Here is a 23,863-nt window from a genome sequence, read left to right as displayed (position 1 = left end):
TAACTATTTGTTTTTCATTTTGTTGATATATTCTGATTTTTATGCTCATTAACGGGTGTTAAATTAAATTTGTAATACATAAAAATGGAAAATGTATACAAATTGGTTGTCTCTGTTCACATCTTTGGTGGATTTTTGTTGTAAAATCCTTTGATTTCAAAGTAGCCTTAAAACATTTTAGTTCAATCAAGTTCTGTTCTGTTGCTAAAAGGTTTTAAGTTCAAAGTTAAACGGTGAGTCCTTTCGAAAAGCTGTTTTTAAAAACTGGTAGATAACACTGATCAACAAGGTTTTTGTTAAAGACACCAAGATATAATTTAGGTTTTTTGGGTGCTGAGCTCGAATCCGAGGTCAGAACAATTCCATCACATCACGTTTTTGAGATAATCCCGTTAGAAAATCGAAAATGCCTCTTGTTGGCAGTTTTCGAGATTATTTCTTAGCTTTTGGTTATTTGTTTTAAATAAATTTGTAATGGTTATAAAAGAACTTAATCTTGTTTAAATCTCTTAATTACCTATCTCTTTTCTTCTTCGAGAAATCTTAAGTTGAAATATCAAAGTGTTTGGTATATCTAATGTTTATTTGCTTTTTATGGGAAATCTCGAAAAGTTCTTTGCCAATCGCTTTCATATTTTGACACAAGGTTCCATTTAGAATCTCGCAAGTTTTTATATTTGCGAAGGTGGTGAATCCCGGTGAGATACATCAAAGCGTGACCGTGTCAGATAGTTATACTAAATAATTACTAGTGAGAAAAATATAACTTTTTTCTTGTTATAAAAACAATATAAGAACTTACAGGAATGTAAATGAAACGTTCTGTCAAAATTTGAAAGCGATTGGCAAAGAACTTATCGAGATTTAGAAAGATTTAGTTCTTTTATAGAAACCATTATAAACCATTTATAATAAATAACCAAACGCTGAGAAATAACCTCGAAAACTGACAAAAAGCGGCATTTTCGATTTTTTAACGGGATTATCTCAAAAAACTGATGTGATAGAATTTTTTTTGACTTCGGATTCGAGCTCAGCACACCAAAATACTATAGAAAATTAAACATTGGTTTGTGTAACAAAAAAAAAAGTTTAATTTTGTTGACCAGTGTAATGTGCTCCTCTATATAAAAAAAATTGTTTTTTTAGTAATAGTAGTAGTAGTTAAAAAAAAAAAACAAACATTATTATTTGGTCAAAACCTAGATTCTAAAATATGAGTTTTTTTTAATATATTTTTGAATGTGTATGTTATGCTCTTTTACATAATTTAATTCAGTTTTTAATTTTTTATTTCTCAGAGCTGTTATTAAATTAAAAAAAAAAAAACTTTTTAATTTGGACAAAAATCAAAAATAATAATTTTTCGTACTTAACTCTTCTAAAATGCAGTTTTTGAAGTATATTTTAGATTTATTTTATTGTCCATGATGTTTTCTATAAAAAAGGTTAAGATGAGCATTTTAGTAGCATCGTTTAGAAGATAATATAATTTCAGAGAGAGGACTATACGTTTTGTCATTTATTAAACTAACATTTGCTATATTTAAATTTGAATAACGTTTTTTGCAAACATGGGAATTTTGGGGACTTTTAGTCCGGTCAATTTAGACATCCGAGGTTACAATAATTTCCAGCAAGCTGAAAGTTGGTAGGATTGTTGATCATCAATTCAATCTAAAAAGTCCTCATCAATCCGAGACCTGGAAAAAAATTTACTTGGGGTCAAAGGTCACAAAAACTGGTTTTTCACGATTTTCAGCAAAACGGTAAATTTTATCAAAAAAATTTCAATGCGAGAATTGTAGACCAGATTATTATATATAAAAAGTGTCATGAAACTTTTTTTCCTAATACCCACCGTTTCATAGGTATAACGATTCAAAAAGTTGAAGTTGAGTTGTAATCGTCATAATCAGGCCTATTCTAAATAAAAACTCCTCACTGAAAAGTTCCTGAAATTTCATTTTTTTTTTTTAGCTTGAATTTCGTTCTTCAATGATTCAGAAGATGGGGAAAGCAAAAAAAAAATGGAAATTTCCACCATTTTTCCGATTGGGGCCCTTCTCCCGAAATCACTTCCCTGGGAATTTTTGTTTAGAATAGAAAACTTTCGAATATAATACAGGGAGAATGGACAAACCTTAAACGGCTGATAGCTAGACTTATGACTGTTCTAAAAACAGATAGAAAAAAGTTCTTGCAACCAGTTCATAAATTTATTGGCTTTTTTTAGTTCAGTGTATTTTAAATTTTATCATCTTATGTTTTCGTTCACTACAACCACGAATCAATGAATTTTATTAAGCTATTGCATAGATTTTAACGCAGGCCTGGCATGGGGAGCTAACCAAGAAAAAACGTAACGAAAAATTAGTACATTTATGATGGTATGTGTGTATATGCATATGATACGATTGTACGAAGCTTGCATGGATGTGTGAATGGTTTTGGTTCAGCCAGAGAGGGTTATATAAATTGTGTTAGACAACAAAAAGAAGAGTAAGGAAGACGACCATAAATGCTGTGTCTGCAGAATAAATCACCCTTCAAGCAAGAAAACGGAGTCCAGAAAAGACAGTCCGACCTCCGACCGAGAAAAGCGGGGTTGCACTCACACACTTGCAACTTTTTGTGTATGAACACAAAGTCTAAGAGAACCGTGGTGAAAACTGAGAAAAGGAAAAAAAAGTAGACAGACATAGCCAACAAGAGCAAAAGCGTCATTTTGTTATGTTTCGTTGAAGTGTATAGTCGCGTCGCGTCGTGTCTCGTGTCGTTGTTATTATAATATTAGTATAATTATAAACAATTATATCAAATTATAAACAATATGGAAACAAAAAAAGGTATGTTGTATATATCGCTCAAAGTGTTTGGATTAAAGTGATGTGTTTCTGTTTGTGTTGTAGATGATGAAGAAAAAGGCAGAAGGTGAAACATGCGATTGGGCATCTAAAGAAACACCAACAACAGCAGCAGCATCAAATGAAATAAAATGAAAAATGTATTGTATTTTATATTGTATTTATTGTGAAAATTTCGTTTGCCAAAATAAAATAAAAAATAAAACAGTTTCAGTGAAAAAAAAATAAATCTTGTTCTTTTTTTGGTCGCAAATGCGAAATGTCATCCCTTTCTTATTCCTCTTTCTGGTAGGTTTTCGCTGCTCCGGCTCAGGTCCGCCTTCGGCTCCGTTTTCTCGGAATGGAGATTTTCACCACACCAATACATATGCAATCGACTTCGCGGTGATTATAATTTCCATACTAATTTGAGCCGCCTTCGGACCAGTTTCTGATCCGAAGTCGGACTCAGCTCCGCCTCAGGCGGAGCGGATTCGGACCGAGGTCGGACCTGTTTGCTTGAAGGGCAGAAGCAAAAAAATTATCTGTATTTTCTTTTCTCTTCCCATTCTTCTGTTTCTTGTTCAACTTCTTGTGATTTGTGAACGAGTAAAGCGTTGCATTGCGCTTGCGATATTAAATCAGAAGAGAAAAAGTATTCTTGTGATTTCTTATTTTTTTTTGTCTGGAGAAGTTTATGACATGAGATTGTGTGTATGCATGTTTTCAAATGTGACCTTGTTGTTGTATATGAATTGATAGGTAGATAAAAAAAAACATAATCATTGGTTTTGTGTAGTGTAGGTAAATAAATAACACTGTGCTAGTTCAAAAAACCGACAGATGGCGCTCCTATCTACTAAAGATAATTCGAGTATGCTGAACACGATGGCGTCCTTAGTTTTTCAAAGTTGGCTCAGTTAAGAAAGATTTTGGCCTTTGAAATTGTCTGTTTTAAGCCCAAAATCATCAAAAAGCCCCATAACACTGGTCAACAAAATTTAACTTTTTTTTTGCCACAAAAACCAAAATATACTTTTCTAGTAGTTTTTGGGGTGCTGAATCCGAATCTGCAATCAGAAAAATTCTATTAGCCTTCGTTCTTGAAATATTACCGTTATAAAATGCAAAAAAGAGGTTTTTTTATAAAGGTTATATTTCAAGAACAAAGGCTAATAGAATTTTTCTGATTGCAGATTCGAGTTCAGCAATTAAAAAACCTTCAGAAAAGTATATTTTGCTTCTTGTGGAAAAAATTCTGTGACCAGTGACCAGTGACTTAAACTTTAGATTAAATTTAGTTTCTCTTTGGCTTATTAACTGAAACTTAAGATATCTCGAGCAATAAAAGAGATATCGGAAAAATTTAAACAGTTTTTGAAAGAAGAATATCTGTTCTTATAATCACCTTTACAAATTGGTTTGTAATGAATTACCCCACATAAAAACAGAACCTCGAAAACAGCCAACATGACGTTTTTTAGCATTTTATAATGGTAATATTTCAGAAACAGAGGCCAATCAAATTTTTCTGACTTCAGATTCGGATTCAGCACCCCAAAAACTACTAGAAAAGTATATTTTGGTTCTTGTGGCAAAAAAAAGTTAAATTTTGTTGACCAGTGTTATGGGGCTTTTCGATGATTTTGGGCTTAAAACAGACAATTTCAAAGGCCAAAATCTTTCTGAATTGAGCCAACTTTGAAAAAAAATTAAATTAAAACAACATAACCTCAAAACTATTGCCCGCTCAGAAAAATAATGTAGGACAAAGAAAAAGATAATTAATTTTCCAAGAACTTTGGTCAGCTAACCATTTCTCTAGGACAAATAGTTTTGGAGATATAGAGCGATTCGCGTTTTCCAAAATGGCGGATTTTGCCAGGGGGTGGCGTCCCGAAAGCCAGGACTTAAGCTTTTCTAATACCACTCTTTCAGATTTGAAAAATTCAGCCGTCCTATATTTCGTTCCACAATATGCCTGTTTTTTTACTAACTTTCCTGTACTACTTTCTATCCGGTCAAAAAAATTAAGTGTTCATGGAGAACAATTATTTAGTAGAGCGGGATTAGTTTACCAACATCTCCGTAGTATACCTATTTATCAAGGGGCGACTTTCCATTAAGAGAGCACAGCTAGAGTTTTGATTTTATTTTTTATAGTGAGCTTAGGGTCTCAATAGAATAGCTTTAAAATATTAAGGTGAGGAAACACCCATAAATATGATTTTAAAAAAATATTTAAATTTGTTCAAACAAAATGTAGGTATGCAAATACCATAACAAAGAAATTTATTTTTATTTTAAGTTTCAAAACTGACAGACAAAAGTCAACCCCTTAAAATAGGAAGGTGTACTTTCTTGATCTTTTTTGCTCTGACAGTTTTCAAGAATTTGTGTTGTTCTGATCTGTTCTGTTCTAGATTTTCTCCATTAAGCAGACCTAGTGAGTGAAAATTGTCAATTGTCAGCTGTTTGTTTGATTGTGATAAAAATAAGAGAAAATGGACATGTTCAATTCAAACACCTATCGGATAGGCTATCTGGGATACCCGTATCTGGAATATCTTTTTGAACGAAGAGCTATCCAGATAGCTGGATCAAAAAAAAAAAAAGTGTTTAATGAATCTGATCCGCACAGAAAAGATCCGAAAAGTACAGGTTTGTGTGTTTCATAAGGAAACACCTTGCCCTAAAATGTTCTACAAACTGTCATTTTGTGTTCCATGAGGTTTTCCAGCACAGATTAGTTCAAGTTTTTCTGCTCCTACTTTTGAGGTAGAGCAAACGAGTGAGAAGTGTCAAACAGCAACTGATTTGTTTTATTTTTACAAAAATATATTTAAATAAATTCAAAATAATGAAAATTTGTTTAGAATATTTTTAATATGAAGAAAAATTAAAAATGTGAACATATATTCTGATTAATTATAATTTATTTGAATGAAAAGTCATAACAAAAAAAAATTATTTTAATTTTAAGTTTCAAAACTGATAGGCAAAAGTCAACCCTATAAAATAGGAAGGTGTACTTTTCTGATCTTTTTTGTTTTGACAGTTTTCAAGAATTTGTGCTGTTCTGATCTTTTCTGTTCCAGTTTTTCTTCATTAAACAGACCTAATATGTAAATATTGAGAAGAGGAAACTGTTTCTTTTGAGCAAATTCCTTTTGTTTTTATTGTTGCATAGTACTTGCACAATGGCTTTGACTTTATTTCTTGCCAATTTGTATTTTTTATTAAGCTGAATAATCGCCCGAAAAGTAATCAAAATAAAAAAAAGCTAAATGTTTATCAGCTAATCACTCGGATACCTGAGGTATACCAGAAATTCTCGGATACCTTCAGATTATTTTTTGACAGAAAATGGTTCGTTTTATTACAACAACAAAAAGCTATCCGATAGCTTTATGTTAGCTCTTTGAATAAGATTTTAAGAAGTGAATTTCTTAAGAGTTTTTAATAAATAGCAACAAAAAAAATGATCTGAATATCTTTTGATATTCTAGTAAATCATTTATTTTAGTAAAAAATCATTTAAAGAAATGATCTTTTAATTTAAAATTTTGCAACTGATATAGACAACTTTCAATCTTGTTAAATACGGAGTTGAACTTTTCTGTCCTTTTTTGTTCTGACAGCATTTACAAACTTGTACTGCGCTGATCTGTTCTGTCCTAGATTTTTTTCACTAAACAGACCTACTGGTACACGATAAACATAATACTGTTTATCATAATACTGGTACATATCATAGATTCCATATCGTCGCTTCCAATGCAGAGTGGCATAAGTCGAAATTTGCTAATTTTCAGGAGATACATTTAAAGTTTTTTGAATCATTAAACAATGATTTTCGTTGTCAATAAAAAACAAAACTCAAAAGTTATATCCTACTCAGAAAAATTGCATTTTTTTTTGCTATAAGCTGGTATAGAAAATGCAATATTAAAAAAAAATATTTTGGAGTTATGTCGTTTTTAAAAAAACAAGAACTATTTTTGACCTTGGTTTTTTCTGCCAATATCGAAAAAGTGCCGTTTTGCACGTTATAAAGTGACAAAACTAAAAATATAGAAATATAATATTATTTTAACTCAATTTTGTTTATTTAATAACGACAAAGATACAAAAAATACGATTTTCTAGCATATACGAAAAGCATAAACAAAAACTTATTTAAATAAATAATTTAACTCAGTTACAGAACCGGACTTACGAACAGTTTAATACGAAAAAAATGCCGAAATGATGAAAAAATCTTACCGGGTTGCTCTTTTTTTATGGGGCATTTTCTTAGTTGTGCCGTTTTCTTCGAAAACATAAAACCAATCCTATCTTCGATATCGGCATAACTAAAGAAATGCCATTAATGTATAGAAAATGACAGGGATATTTTTGAAAATTAACAGGGGCACTTTTTCATAACGTGGAAACTAGAAGAAGTAGAAAAGCGCTGATAACACAGAAAAATTGCGTTTTTTTTGTAATCAGTTCTGTGCTCTAAAATCAAAAATGACAAATTTTGACTTATGCCACTCTGCCTTGAAAGCGACGATATGTCAAAAGTGATGACTTTTTTTTAATTTCGAATATCCATTTTCAACATTTATGCCGTTTTTGATTGTTCGTCTGGAATGCTTCTGGATGCTTCTGAAATTTTTTAATTGGTGTCGGAAGACAGTTCTTCTTCTGAAAAGAAGAGAAATTCTCTTTTGATTTTGAAATCACAATACAGAGTCAGAAGCAAAAGAAGAAGAAGAAAAATAATTCTAGAATAAATAGGGGGAAGTGGTCACCCTTCGTACAGTTTTTACTTATTTATTTTTATGTCGTTTTCGATTGGACGTCCAGAACAGTGGCGTAGATAGCTTTTTGCTAAGGGGGGGGATAGATCTAGTTCGCAAATTTTTTTTAAGTTTTAATAATGCTTCTTTGTATTGTTTTTATTCTCTTTAAATTGGAGAAAGTTCTTTCGGTAGTTAACGTAGAAACCAGCAGTGTAGCTAATATCTTTAATAAAATAAAATACCAGGAGAACTTTTTTCGGTGCAGCTTTCGAGCGCTTTCAATGAGTTCATAGAGGAAGTACTTTTACTTCTGATCATATATCTTTTCTGAGTTTTTAATTCTTCACACAGAGAAAAATATGACCAGGACCACCTAAATACCAACAGATTTCCTTATTGAACTGTTTTATGCTGCTTTGTCTATTTCAGACGAAGAATCCTTAGAAAGAACCGGAAACCCTTCTAGTGTGTTTTCATGGTTTGTACATTTTTCTCCAAGGCCCATTACAGAGAAATCGAGAAAAAGATTGAAAACAGTAACACGAAAATATTCTTTACTGTACTTTGAACCGAAGGGTTCGAACGATTCTTTTGTCGCTTCACCATTCTCTTATGTTTAACGCCTATGTCAAGGATTTCAGCTAATTTTTCCCATATACAAAAAACTTTCGAAAATGAGTCGTCTTCTGCCCGTTTAATTTTTAGTTGATCCCTTAAATCTTTAGCGAGCTCCATTGCTTGGACCAAGTCTAAATTCACTCTTTGAAACACCGACTTAATGGCAACGAAAGTTGGTAAACCATATTTATAACCTTTAAGCTAATCAAGAACTCGAAATCCATAGCTTTTTTTTCAAAGTGCGCTTCTTCAACTTATTTATTCATGACTTTATTTATTTTATTTATACTGCACAATTATCGATCCCAATGGGGGGGGATATATCCCCCTGATCCCCCCCCCCTATCTACGCCACTGGTCCAGAAGCGTTCGGGAGCATTTGGAAGTCTTCTAAAACCGTTTTATTGACTTGAAAATGACAGCAAGAACGCTTCTCAGAAGAGAAATTCTCTTCTCGATTTAAAATCAGAATCAAATAAAGAAGCACTAATACATGTTTACTCAAAAGTCAAAATAATCACTCAATCACTATTTTTTTGGTTTTTCATTCAAAATGTTATTTTTTTTTTCTGTAATTAAACTAATAAACGCTTTATATACACACTTAAAATATTCTTCAAACCAACTATCCCATTTATTTGTTGAATATTACCGTTTTTGAAAATAAATTTATAATATTTCGTTTGAAAGAAAAAATTAATTTATATTTGACATTTGAAATTTCGCGGAATAACTACTCACACAAACACAAAAAAACAGAATTGAGTGGAAGCGATTTGAACTGTTTCATTCGATTTCAGAATGAGTGAATCCTTGAGTGAAACCAATCGAAAACGACATTAGTTATTTATTTACTCACTCCAGCTTCGAGAAAATGGACTTTATTTGTAATATGTATATTATTACACTTTACAAAAAAATTTGACACTTCTAAGTCAAAGGCTTAAATAGTTATAGCCATTTTACTGGGATTAGATTTTTGTACGAATCCTCCCCACCCGTGGGGTACCTTCGTACAGCCCATGTGTACATTCGTACAGGATATTTAAAACGTTAATTTGACTAACTTTTGATTTGTCAAATGTCAAATTTGAGTTTTAAAACATTTAATTACTTATTAATTTATTAATTAATTGAACTTGTCTCAGAAAAAAAAAACAAAAACAAATAAAAAACTCAATTTTTCGCGATTCGACGATTCTGAAACATATTATTATTTACATATATAAAAATACCAACCTTAATTTACTATAGAATGCGAAAAACTTATTATAGAGGTTTAAATTTCATTTCAATAAAACTGTAACTCCGTGTTTTGATTGTTATCTGCTCAAGAAAATTTACTGGCGGGCATACGTATGCGTACGAATGTGCCCCATGTTTGACTGTACGAATGCTCCCCAAGCTGTACATAATGCAGAAAAATCGATTTTTGAAAAAATGTACTGAGATTTTGCAATATTTATAATTAAAACGCAAATTTGCTTTTCTTTTTTTCTCTCGCTTAAATATTTCGAAATTCAATAAAAAAATGTCTTGAAAAAGACGTTTTTAATTATCAAAATTTCAAAATATAAATTTTTTTTATTATATTATATTATATTATATCAGCTGGTTAGCAGCAGCCGTGTGGGAATTGCGTTAAAATGTTGGTTAAAATTTGACGTTTGGTTAAATTTTGACACTAGCGTGGTGAACAAAATGGGTTAAAATTTACCCAGCTGCGGAGCAGGGTAAAATTTGACACTAGTGGTTAAAATTTGACGTTTCTCAAGATGGAAAGCTCAAGATAGATTTGAAATTATTTTTGTTATAATGCGTTGATATTTTGAGAAATGTAAAAGTATTAATACAAAGTGCTTTTTAAATTATTATTCATCTTGAGAAATTGAAAATGTACGAATTGGTTGTTTGTTTTTTTATTTCTATTTTGTTAGCAGCAGCTGGTGAACTATGAATGAGTGTTCGAAGACTGAATTAAAAAATTTCTTTTTCATCGTAATGAAGTGGAAATTTTTCGATAAAAGTAAAATAAAGTATGTAAAGTTGAGAATTACTTAGGTCGTTTTCTTTCACTCCAATGAGAGTACCCTTTTAGTACTTATTTTTGCACTTTTGAAGGTTTTGTGTTCTTTGACGCCACAAAAGTGTAAAAAAAAATTATTCCGGAGTAATTTTAGTACTACGGAGTACCCAGAATTTACTCCACATTTTTAGTCAGATCTACACCGATTTGCACACATACTTATGAATTTGAAGTTTGACATTTTAAAATTTTGTTTGAAAACAGAAAAATGCGAAAAGTGTTTCTTTAAAATTCTTTTGTTATTAACAAAAAACAACCATTATGAATATATTTCCTATTATATTATATTCCGCCATATATATTGCTTCCATTATTTTCGTTAATTCTTCACTTTTTCCAAAATGACATTGAAAACCGAATAAAAGAGTTTTTCAGCCAGTGTTCTCCATCAATAAAAAAAAATCCTGTGCCAGATAAAAAAAATCCCATTTTTTTCTGCGATTATGGGATATTTTTATTTTACAATTATCAAACTAAGGGTGTGTATCAATTAGGCTGAACAAAAACGATCAGAAGTATAATGAAAAATATACCAAAAGTAAAACTAAAGGCTTAACTACATTGGCTCAAAAAGTGAAAAAGTACAAAAGTGAAAATTTTCAAACGCATTTTTGTATGTTTTTTAGGACTAGAAAATTAAAACAAATGATGCAGAAAGCTTATTTTTTCGTCCAAAAATCAATTTATAAACTCTTTTTTACAAAAAAAAATTCCGGTAGCGAGAAAAAAAATATTTTCACTTTTGTACTTTTTCAAAAAGTGGTGAATGTAGTTAAGCCTTAAGTCCGCTACTACACAAAGACGTAAAGTGCGAGACGCACAAAAGAGCAAGGGAGAAAGAAAGTTCCAAAAAAAGGGAAGGAAGATTTTCTAACGTGAGTCTCCGGTAAAAAGTTTTGTGACTCTTTTTGACGTTTCTCTTTGATCTTGTTCTTTTTTTTTTGCTGTTCTGCTTTATTTTATTTCGTCGGTTGCAGAGTCTGCTTCGTCGGTTGTGTATTATTTGCGTTTATAGTAATGTTTTTAATTTATTCAAGAGTTTTCCTTGCACATAGACCCCACTGGGGTTGTTTTTTTGTATATTTTGGTGTTTTTTTTCGAATTAAAATACATAGTCTGCTTCTACACGAAGACGTAGACACAATATGGATATAAAGAGCAAAGGATAAATCGATCTTTCTCACTCCCTTTTTCTTATGTGCATCTGGTGGGTCTACGTCTTCCTGTAGAAGTTGTCATACGAAAACAAGAACAAAATAAAACCAAAGAAAATAGCTGTCAAATTTGCGTCTTCGAAAAATACTACGTGTAGAAGCGCGCTACGCACCGAAACGAAAATCAAAAGGAAATTCGAAGATAATTTCTACGCCTTGCGTCTTCGTGTTGAAGCAGACTTATCAACGAACGCTTATTATGCTTCATTATGTTATTAATACCTATTATTTTTTTTTTCAATTCATAAAAATTTGTCCTAGGACTGTTATCACTATTTTTTTCAAGGAAATTATCCATTTTTGCTTGTCACACACACAATTACAAAAAAAAATTATTCTAATTATGTTCTTTAACTCCAGAAAAAGGAGTAAAAATTTAGAGTACTCCTTAATAGAGTGAAAGAAAACGACATACCATTTTTGAGGGTAATTTTGTTTTATCTTGAGGGAATTTTAATCAAAGTAGTGCCAAGAAAAAAGTGCCATTTAACACATTTTAACCATTTCGCACAGCAAAAAAATTAATTTGATCACTTTTTTAACCAAACGTCAAAATTTAATCGTGGTAGAAAATTTAACTAACATTTTAACGCAATTCGCACACGGCCTAAGAAATTCAATTATATTTTTTTATCAAATTCAGTTGATAATTCCAATTAAAAAAATCCTTTCAACAAACTGACTTTAAATACTGATAAGTCCTTCACAATGCGATCTCCTATTAACAGTGTTGTCTGTATTTAAAATGTGTAACATTTCTAATATCATTCTCTTATTATAATGCTTTTTTGACTGTAAATAACTACAGTGTTATAACCTGGTCTTTGTCCCTCACCTATGTAATGCAAAGCTAGACTAGTTTTTTGATTTGTCCGTTATTGACCATCATCAGCTATACGATTTTTTTGCTTCTGCATGGAAGTACCTATCTAAACTGATGGACAATAGTTTGCTCCATCACCTAAACCTTTGATTTTACATACTATATTTGATTTATCGTTTTTAGAAAATTCACCTTTTAAATTTGAAAAGAGTGAATTTCTCAAAACATTTACCGATTTAAAAGCTTAACGAACACTATAAAAAATAAGTATTTATTTTATTCGTTTTAGCATTTTTTTTTCTTGAAACGTCGACACAGAAGATATGATACAATCAAAATAAGACCTTTAGCCAACTAGCCAACGAAGAAGATAACATTTTTTTATTAAAAATACGATTATGAATATTCCTACAATCAGAAACTGTTTGCAATTAACCTCATCGTCGACAAGTGATGAAGGTTATTTTATTGCAGTTAATTTTTTATTAAGGGAGAATATGAAAAAAAAAAAACACATATACAAAGACATGCAACTTCAAACTGAAAAGAACTGTGTTTGACTGTTTTTTTTTTTTGGCTTTCGGGATCGGAGAGCTCTTCCTGTTTTTGAAATTTATCTGATCACTTCTTTTTGTAAATTATGTTGACAAATTTTGAATTACTGAGAACACACAATAGGGAATCACCCGAGTCTTTCAAAGTCAAAAGTGACAACCCATACTTGATGAGCCTGGCAAATTGTATATATTGCAATCTTAAAAAAAAAAAATTGTTATGAATTCATTAACTAAGAGATACCAACTATTTCAAGAAGTGTTACATTCATTTCTTTTAACAGCAGTTACATGCATGGAAATGTTCTTTAACATATGACATATGATTAAACATTAAGATAGTTTGAATTTTGTACACCTTGAAGACTGTAAGTGGTATTACTTTAAATATTAAGCAAACACCTTCAAACTTTAGGTCGCTTTCGCTGGCTCTTGGTCTTTAGGGTATGTGAATACTTGTGTATAATTTTAGACTGCGGGGCTTGAGTCAACGTGTAATAGGAAACTTACTAAAAACCATATTGCAAAACTAGCCACTTAACACGACCAGAACTTTTTACTGTAAATTACTATTTGATTGGACTATTTCTTTTTTTTAGTTTATAAAAAAATATCTTTCTGAAAAGAATTCGATCTGTTTCGGTTCAAGGAATTACATGATACTTTTTACATTGTGAAAATTTAATGTGTAAGATGAATAACATAATTATTGTTATAATTTATTATAAAAAAAAATTAAAAACTTCAACATCTTGGAATAAATTATACTTACAGACTTTTTGTTTTTTTTTTTTGTATTGAATTTTATAACGATTTATTAAATGATATAATGATGAATCCGTATTTCAAAATATTTTGCAGTGAATGAAAAATTAAAATTTTTTTAGTTTAAAAAGTTAGTTAAATTGTTGTTTTTTTTTTGTATTTATTATTAAAAGGACTGTATGATAGGTGATATATAAGCTGGAATTAATAAAATTAAAAATTGCTTACAATTTCGGCCAATGCAGAAATGACTTTTCCTAAAGTCGTCAATGATTTGTTTATGTTAGCACCTTCCTTTAGACGTGTACCCTTGGCGCCGGTAGAATCAGCTCGCTCTGATCCGGCTAAATCGACCAAACTTATTTTTGAGACTTTTTCAGTAGTCAAATCAGTCATTTCATCATGTCGTCTTTGGGTAAAAAATATCGTGAATACAGCATGAGATCTAGAACTTGTTTCGTTCATATTAGTAGCAGCAACAGTTCTTGAAAAAAAAGTTGTTTCCAAATTTTGAAAGACCAAATTAATAATTTCAAATTTACTAACCTTGCCTTGTTACCTTCGTCGATTAGATCGTGAATATCCTGATAGTCAGTTACAGCTAATTTAGAAAGATCTTCTACATAAGGTCCAAGTAAAGGATGTTCACGCACCCGAAGATTTCCCTTGTTTTTTGGATTTAATAAATCACGTACCCGCTCACAATAAATTTCCATATAGGAAACTTCAACCTTTATCACAAATTACAAACAAAAACAGATTAGTTCTTAGAAAATAAGCAAAAATTATTTAAAAACAAACCGAGTATTTCAACTCAACGGTCTCTGTATCATGAATCCTTTGGAACAAATCTTTACAAATCATAGGGATGATACCTTCTTGACTTTCTTCTTGTTTGCCCATCATAGTGTAGGACTTTCCTGCGCCAGTTTGCCCATATGCAAATATACATACATTGTACCCATCGAATGAATGTTGTAGCATTTCTTCACCAATATCCTTGTAAACCATTTCTTGAGTGGAAAACTCCGGATCTCTGGGCTGTTAATTTGAATTTTGAAGTCTTTAAACAACTTAACAATTTGCAACCTATGTTACTTACGTTGTGGGACCAATATGAGTAGTCAAAGTTAAATTGTTTATTGGCTTCATTTGAGTTTGGTGGAACCTTTGGATTTCGAATGCCTGTAATTATCATTATAATTAAGCTATCGTTTTGATGAGACAGTTATAAAAGTTAATTACATGTGGTAGCACCACTCATTTCAATAATGCATTTTGACTCTCGAGAAATTTCGCGTGAATTGAAGGGTCGCACTCGAACCGCCACTTTGACAGACGACATGACGGCGAGAGGCCCCTGGCCTTTTTTTCACTTTCTGAGAAGAGATTAAAAAAAAGAAAAAAATTATAAAATAGTCGATTTTATAAAGTATGGAATTTTTAAAATTATTGAATTATTAAAAATTGTACATTTTGCACAAATTTTTGTATCTCCCGTTCCTAGGTAATTCTTCCACAAACAGAGTCATTTCGGCTGTTAATTTTTCTTTTTGGCCTCAATGTTTATAACCACAAAGTAATGTGTTATTAAAATAAAAATAAAACTATTGATTGGAGCTATCGAATAAAAATTGTCGGATTATTCGATAGTAACAAATATTCATTTTTCGATTAAATATTTTCATTTGATAGTTTTTTCATTGGAAGTTTTTTTTCATCAAATAACTTCTTTCAATCATTCTATACGAATGATTTTTTCATGATTCAGTTATAATTTTCTTTCTTTGCTATTTTCTGTTCTCTTTAAATTTCATATTTGTATTGTAAATGCTTTTATCTACAGTTCTTTTTTTGTGATAGTTCATTCGATAGGAAGGCGGTGATGACATGGAAAAAAAAAAAAGTTTTGGTAGGTTTCTGTCGGCCAGCTTGGCGAACATATTCGACCAGTACTTATCTTATGATCTAAAATGGCAAGTCAGTGCACAGTGGGTCCCGCCATAGGTCAAAAATAAAAAAAGTAAATGTCAATTTTTTAAAATCCAATGATTAAACAACGTTCTACAATCTCCCTTCGAACCAAAACCAAAAAAAATTTGACGGTTACCCTTTTTTTCATTTCTTAATAGCCATTCAAAGTCGGTATATAAAAAAAGGTACAATTTTTTAATCGCTGCAGTTATAAGGTGTGAACTTGCGATAGTGATAGCGGGTGTTAAAAATTGTGAACAGTATTAAATTGTTATGGATATTAAACGAGAAGGTTAATACTTTCTAAAAACATAAATTATATTGTTAAATAACATTAAGGCTAATTGTAATGGGGCTCGTTAGCGAAGCAATTTTAACCATTTTTATTTAGCTCAATTTTCATTAAATTAGAGATTTAGTTGGTTTGCCTTCGAGAGCCCTCTTCAATTTAAGTTCTCAAATGAAGAATACCGTCCTACCTTTCGAAATAATAGCGCCGTTTTTTCCCCTTTTTTCCCCTTTTCGAGTAATACGAGTTTAAATGACGATACACGGAGAAAAAAAAATTACAACGTAAAACTAAAAAAATTCCTTTTTGGCACTATTATTTTTATAAAAGACTGAACTAGAGGGTAAGGGTAAAGTGCTCGACTGACAGGCAGGTCCATTTCCGGCATTAACCATTTTTTTTATATTTTCAAAAAAAAAAAAATTTTTTTACCTTTTTTTATTTTTCTTGAAAATAACCAAAATTTTAAAAAACTGACTTGATGCATTTTTTTGCAATAATAAATCATATAAAATGATAATACAGGTGTTTCATTAAAAAAAAATGGTCATTATATTTTTGACAGCACTTTGTATGGGAGGTGACCCACTGTGCAGTGGAAGAAAAATTAGCGAAAACCATTTACGTGAAAAATTTCAAGGACCAAATTATTAAAAAAATATAGAATATTTCAATATTTGTAGCAGAGGAGCCCTGGAAGGGATTTTGTCGGTTACTCGGGCGCATCAGAAAATCATATGGGAAGAAAGTTTGCACTCTGTAATATACTCCTACCAAATATAGTGGGGTGCGGGCAGAGTTTCCGCTGTGCGACTTTAGTCGCATTTTGACCCCTTTTTTTAACTCGTGCGACCATGATACGAGCTTTTGAAACTGGCTATTTTGACCCTTTTTGAAAAATACTGCGACTTTTTTGATTCCGTCTCTTAAAGAATGAATGGAAAAAATTAGTTTCCTTTTTAATGAAAACCTTTCAACCATCCATTGAAATTTTTTTTCACTTCAGATTCTTTGATGTAATCAGCTTAAAGCAAGCTGTACCTATAGTACAATCAGAGGGTTCATCAAATAATAATTTTGTCTAGTTGTCATAGGGACAGACAAAAATTGAAAAATTTTAAAGTATTATTTTCACAGAAAAAATGTACCTATATGTACACAAGAAAAAATATTTAATATTACCTACAGTTTTGAACAAATAACTTATTCGGTCAAACCAATAGTCTGCGAGATATATGTAGATCAGTTCCTGTTTTCCAAAATGGTGGAAATCGCCATTAATTTGGTGAAAACTAGGAACTAGGTTTTTCTTTTAATCTCCTTGAGCATAATAAAAAAATAAATTCGAAAAGAACAAGTACTCCCCTGTTTAGAACTGTAAAAAAATCTGAAATTGACCGAAAAATGGCTGAATAAAAAATCGTTGAAATCTGAAAACATTGAAAAACGGTTTTTTGACAATAACTTGAAATTTTGAGGGTCTACGAAAAATTTCAAGTAATATGATGTACTCAGTAATACCTACAACCTCTGCTAGGTCATTTCTAAAGTAATTGACATGATTTTTATTTTGTAACACAGTGTTATTATTATATACATTTGTAGCAGGATGCTTTGTCGGTTGAGAAGTCGTGGGGTCTTTCCAAGTAAAAACGCTTACACCAAAGGATATTTTAAAAATGTGTTTTATATAACAAATCAAAAGTTTAACAATAATTCTGGAACTACGAGTACTTCAATTGAATGGTATTACTATGCTGTTCCTTCCCTTTGCTATTATGCGGTTGGTGTTCCGCAGTTATTACAGAAAGCGTAAGGAAACACCGTTATAATACTTTCAGAAAAGTAGCCAAGGATAAGAAGCGGAAAGGGTTACCTCTGTAGTAACTTGGCTCTTTCCTGGTCAAATCGAAAGTGATTAAAATCTAATTTTGGCTCTCGTTTTATAGCAAGAAAATATTCAAAATTTAATAAGAAATAAGGAGGCTTTGAAATTTAGAAAAAAATATAAATAAATAAACAATATGGTTAAATGTGACATCAGTGAAGCCAAACCGGCTCCTTCAAGTTTTCTCCGGCTCCTTCACATTCTGATTTCCGATTTATCAAAATTTGGCTTTTATAATAAAAGAACTTGATTATTATGATCACGCCTTATAAGTCTTCGAAGTAGAACTAAACTTCTTCGAAGTAGAATCTGATGTCTTGCTGAAAAGCGCAATTGTGAATGTACCTACTTCCATTTTCATTCATATATGAGGCGTTCAGAATTATAATGGGTCAAATCCACTTTCTTTAGGTTGGATGTTTTAAGGTCTTAAAAATTAAGGGTTCCGTTTTATATCAAATAAAAGAAAGACATTTTGGAGATATAGATACGGTGACCATATTTCTAGGAGCAAAACCCGGGACAATTAAAAATTTTTTAAAATGACTTCATATTTTTTCCTTTTTTGAGGTCTAGATTTCTTTAACGATTTGTATGGAAATTTTTCGTTGAAATCATTTAAACGTTCACAAGGAAGTCAGAAATGAAGAAAACGGTTTTATAATAGGTTCTGTTAATAACTTCTAAAAAATATTTTTAATGCTTTAATCCGGAAAATAAGAAAAACTTTTATTTTCCAACCACTGTTTTCTTGTTTACCTTAAAAAGTAATTAAAATTTTGAATAAAAAATCAGGGAACTTGCAAAAACGGACAATCACGGGACAAATTTCAAAATACGGGACACTTTACGTCCCGGGTTTCTTAAATAAAAACCCGGGACAAGCTATAGAAATACGGGACAGTCCCGGGTAAACCAGGACGGATGGTCACCGTAGATATAGAGCTATCGATCTGTGAAACATTTATTTCAAAAGTTCCTTTAGTTTCAGAGAAAAAGCTTCTCACAGTTCAGAATAATGCACAAATTTCAAATGGGCTTGACCCAATATTATTCTGAAAGCCACATGCTTTGTTTCCACTTTTCCACAACGTATACGTGTTTTGTTATTTATTACTAAAATAAAAATTAAAGAATCTAACTTGAAGTCTGATAAATTGAATACAGAGTATTATTTATTTTTTGTTTATGTTATCATATTTCTAAGTTAATTTGAAGTTGGAAAAAATGATGAAAAAAATGGTACAAAATACATTATTATGAGTTTTTATGAACAATTTTTGAAATTGGCGATTTTTGGCTCCAAAACTTCTTAAATTCGGCTCCTTGCCTCTAAAATTCTCTGGCAACACTGGGTAACATTGAATTCAAATTTTTATAAAAATAGAATATAAAAACAATGTGTTGTTACACATTTATTTTTGTAACAAATTTACATTCAGGTTCAGTCAAAGAGAGGTGGTAAAAACACTTTTTATTGACATGGTACTGTTACCATTTTCACTATTATTATGATTTAAGATGGTTAAATTGAAATGCTAACACATTTTGTCTTCCTAAAATGATGTTGCGCTAGTTGTGTTGTGCGCGCCCAATTTTTGAATTTATGTTATGATTTAAATACAACTAAATTCTACATACACAACAATAACCAATTCAATAGTCAGTTTAAAGGTTAACGCTTGGAAATTTTTTTATAGTTGAGTTTCCCAACTATTAAATTTAATGTATGATGAAATATATATTATGTATGTAGAATTCAGATAAATATAAATGTGAGCTTTAAATTTGATTATTGGTAGGGCCCAGTGTCTTCCTTAAGCTGTTACATATTATAGTTTTTTTTTCTTGATTCGGTCAGAAACCCAGTTTTTTATTTATGGGTTTTTATAATTTTTGTTTTATGACAGGATGCATTCGTACAAAAAAAAAGTTGAGATAACATATTTCCATGACATTACGATAAGAGAATGCCAAAGAAGTGGGTCCCGGTAGTCCGTCTGTCAGTCTTTCAGTCTGTAAACGAAGCTACAGCCTAAACGGATGGACCGATTGATGTCGAACTTTAGATTTATGTTGCGTTATTTAGAGACTCTCCAGACTAGTAAAGTTAAAATTTCTCGAAAACGGCTTCAACAATTTTGTTGGAAAAATTCAAACTAAGTTTTAAGACAAGGTCTATCTATAAATAAAAAAAAAAATTTGAAAATTATTATTAAGACTGGGTGTCCCCGAATGACGAACTCAGACTTCATTGAAATGAGCTTGAGTGTATTAGGCCCAGTTGTACAAACGTGGGTCAGCCTCGGTTCAGGAATCAGCTTTTGTTCAAGCATCAGTTTCAAACAGACATTCAAAGCAGATAGACGTGCAGCGGATAGTTTTAAACACTTAACAAAAACAACCACCAAATCTACCAGCGAAGGGTTTTACCTGCGACGATTTTCATAAGTTTTATTACCCTGTGGTAATAAAAACCGAAATCATTAGCAGAGTTAAGCTACCTAAGCCACCCCTTAATTAATGTGCGCATGAAAGTTTTTCTTAAAATATTATGCGAGGATTAAACTAAGTGGTGCCATATAATAATTAAAGTAAAAACAATTAGCAGCAATTAAAAATGGGTGAGCCTTTTAATCTTGAAAGTGCGCTTATTGCCCTGGAAGAACTAATTAAGAGGATCATAAACGACCTGGGTCCTGAACACGGACCGCGAATCAATAAAACCCTAGGAATTTTTATCACAAGGGATGACCAATTGCAGAAGAACAAAGAAGACAAAGCCGAAGACGAAATGGAAACCGAAAGTGAAGAAAGCTCATCGACACACGACAACGATGAATTGCAAACCAGCCAAGATGAGCCAACCAGCGAAGAAGAGGATACTTGTGATTCTGCTTCCAGTTCGGAAATTGATGGTGAATCTCCCCAGCCAGGGCAGAAGAGGCCTAAGAAATCCGGAAAAGGAGCATTTGCAGCCAAAAAATTAATAATCACGGATTTCTACAAGCCATCAACAGCAACAGCCCAGCAATCTCCGAATAAGCACCCAACATTAGCCAGTCCAAACAAGCCGCCAACAGCACAACAGTCACAAGCTGCAACTCAGCCACCAACAGCTAAACAACCAGCCACAGCAAGTACAACTGCCGCCCAGCCAACGCCACCAATCACCACCACCAAGACAACAGGAATGCCACCAATCTTCTAACATCGCGGAAATCAGCAGATTCTGCAAAAATAAAAACCTCAAGGTGACATTTAAAAACCGGAGCACAAAGACAACCATCATTTCAACTGGGAACCGCCAATCTGTTGAGGACATTAAAATTTCCTAAAAGCGAGGAAGACCCTATTTAATACCTTTACATCCCGAGAAAATAGGAAGAACCTACTGATTCTGAAAGGACTTCACTTCACACTCGCAGCCGATAGAAGATGAACTTAGGATCGAGGGTCTCCCAGTCATCAAAGTCACTGAATTCAAGTCCAAAAATGCACAGGGCAAAGAATTCAACAACTTCGTCGTAGAACTAAGTAAGAGCTGTGACAACGCCGAGGTCTATTCAAAGACCTTGATAATGAACCACCAGGTTCATTGGGTGAGTCTTAGGACCAACGACATCGTGCAATGCCAAAACTGCCAACGTGTTGGTCACGTTGCTACAAACTGCGGCTGCCAATATGTTTGCGTTAAGTGCAAAGAAGACCATGAACCAGGACAATGTACAAGGAAGGAAAACACCGTATCGGATGTATGGTGCGCCAACTGTAAGAAGGAAGGACATCCAGCTAGCTTCAAATGATGCCTGATACTGAAAGCTAAGTTTACCGAAAGGAATAAGGTGCTGGCGGAGAAAAAGTCTCACCAGGAATTTGCTGCTAAGTCAGCATGTACCATTACCCGGCCAGCAGTGAGCTACACAGCAATGGCTCTTAAAGCACAACCACCAAAGGCAGCAACACCCAAGCCAATAGCACCAATGAAGAACCAAACACAACAATAGCAAACCAGGACTCCAGCAAAGAGCATCCCAGTTAAGACAGGGCCAACAGAGCCGACCAGACCAGCATCTACATCAGCACCACCACCGATGAATCTCAACAACGAAGTTGAGCGACTCTTCGGAAGTGACCTCTTGTCAGTGATGCAGAAAGCCTAGAGTGCCGTTCCATCTAACTATGGGCTTCTGAGTAATAAAGATAAGTCCGCGGCCTTAGCCACCTTCATCTACACACTATGTCATTAAAGAAGTTCCGCATACTGGCGTACAATGTCAATTCATTGTACAGCCTGGAGAAGAGGACATCATTCAACTTGTTCTTGAAGAACAACAGCCCACACATCGCCCTCATCAACGAGACCAACGTGACACGGAAAAATAACATTGACATCGTTAGATTTAACACCTTCCGACAGGACAAAGCCAAGAACCGCAGAGGGACTGCAATTTTTGTAAAGAAACCATCATCAAAGGACTCTTGACAAGTGAAGCTACTGTCGTAATCTTAAACCTAGGAAGAGATAAGACACTCACCATAATAAGCGTGTACTTCAAATACAATTCCACGGCCAAAAACATCCAGAGCGACTTACAGACCCTCAAGAGGGTCTCGAGAAGAACTCATGGACTCATCGGCGGTGATTTCAATGCTATCCAACCGACCGGTTGGATTTCAACAGTGCCCAACACTCGTTAGTTGTAATTTCTCAACCGAAACCAACCTACCCAAGAACACCTGCAACATTGGATTTCTTCTTAGTAACATTAAATTTTGTCCATATTCATCCTGATTTCTGCAACTTTATCTGTTCAACAGTATCCAGCGACTCGGACCATGAAGCAGTTCAGCTCAGTATTAAGCTTCATCAGCGCATCAACTTAGTGACACAACCAGCGGAATACTTCATCAACTATAGGAGATTGGATATAGACAGGCTGCAGAGAGAGATTGAACAATCCGACACTTTCCCACCACACAACAGAAATCGCCAGAATGTTGAAATTGCTGCTATTGATTCTCTGGCAAGTGCACTGGACAATCAAAAACAGCCGAAGACATCAAAGGACCGCTACCAGCATCTTCCAGTACACGTGCCAAATTTATACGCACACAGACAGCGGTTAAGGAAACGCCTCCAAAGGATCCACCAGCGGAACTTGAACACATCAAATTCTAACTACCGGACAGTATGGAGTGAGCTGCAGTGCACCAACATCATGCTCTGTAACTCCATTCAACACTTCAACAACACACAGTTCCAGAAGAGACTGCAGTCAATAAAGCCCGGACCTGATGCCTTCAAGAATATCAACCGAATTGTTGAACAGAAGTCACCAATGCCAGAAGTTATTAACACCAACAATGGATAAGCAACAACATCTTAGGAAAAAGCAGATACATTTGCAGCCCACTTCGAAGGTAACTTCACACCGAGCCCTTCCGCAGACCCAGTCTTCTTACAGGAAATGGAAGCATCCATCCAATGGACCTTAGTACCTAACATCGATGTAGCAACATTCAGCAACACTAATCCCGCAAGTGATCCAATTGACAGCTTAAACCTGAGCACCCCAGAAGAGATTGCCGAAATAATTAGCCTATCCAAACCTAAGAAATCAGCCGGACCGGATGTCATTTCCAACTTCGTCATTAAGAGGCTCCCGCAGACAATATTAATCTTCTTAACCATTATCCTCAACAACTGCATCAACAACAGCTACTTCCCGCAGAAATAGAAAACTGCAAGAATCGTGGCAATTCCTAAGAAAGGTGCGAGGAACATTATATCTAATTACAGGTCAATTTCTCTTCTCAACAACCTAAGTAAGCTCTTGGAAGAGCTGACACTGAGGAAGCTAAAGAAGTTTTGCAGCGATTTCAACATTATCCCAGACATGCAGTTCGGTTTTCGGGAGAAGCATTCCACACTGCATCCACTCATGAAGTTCCACCAAGACATCACCTCAGCTTTGAACAACCATCAAGTTACCGTCGCATGCTTTCTGGATGT

General features: G+C 33.1%; 1 protein-coding gene across 14 annotated transcripts in view; it reads right to left on the bottom strand.

Annotated features, from left to right (window-relative positions):
- LOC129914859 (kinesin-like protein unc-104) overlaps positions 1-23,863 on the bottom strand; it is a 259,463-nt gene that overhangs the window by 124,282 nt on the left and 111,318 nt on the right. For all 14 annotated transcript variants that reach the window (XM_055994289.1, XM_055994307.1, XM_055994297.1 and 11 more), the window contains 5 exons: positions 14,942-15,075; positions 14,799-14,881; positions 14,498-14,737; positions 14,243-14,427; positions 13,925-14,180 (listed from right to left, as the gene is read on the bottom strand). In XM_055994289.1, coding sequence (XP_055850264.1) covers positions 13,925-14,180; positions 14,243-14,427; positions 14,498-14,737; positions 14,799-14,881; positions 14,942-15,041 — 864 coding nt within the window. In that variant the 5' untranslated portion in view covers positions 15,042-15,075. The remainder of the gene's footprint in view (positions 1-13,924; positions 14,181-14,242; positions 14,428-14,497; positions 14,738-14,798; positions 14,882-14,941; positions 15,076-23,863) is intronic.

Source organism: Episyrphus balteatus, chromosome 1 (genome assembly GCF_945859705.1).
Source record: "Episyrphus balteatus chromosome 1, idEpiBalt1.1, whole genome shotgun sequence".
In the NCBI taxonomy this organism is placed as follows: Eukaryota; Metazoa; Arthropoda; class Insecta; order Diptera; family Syrphidae; genus Episyrphus; species Episyrphus balteatus.
Note: the sequence above shows the minus strand (reverse complement) of the source record. Positions and strands in the feature narration are given on the sequence as shown.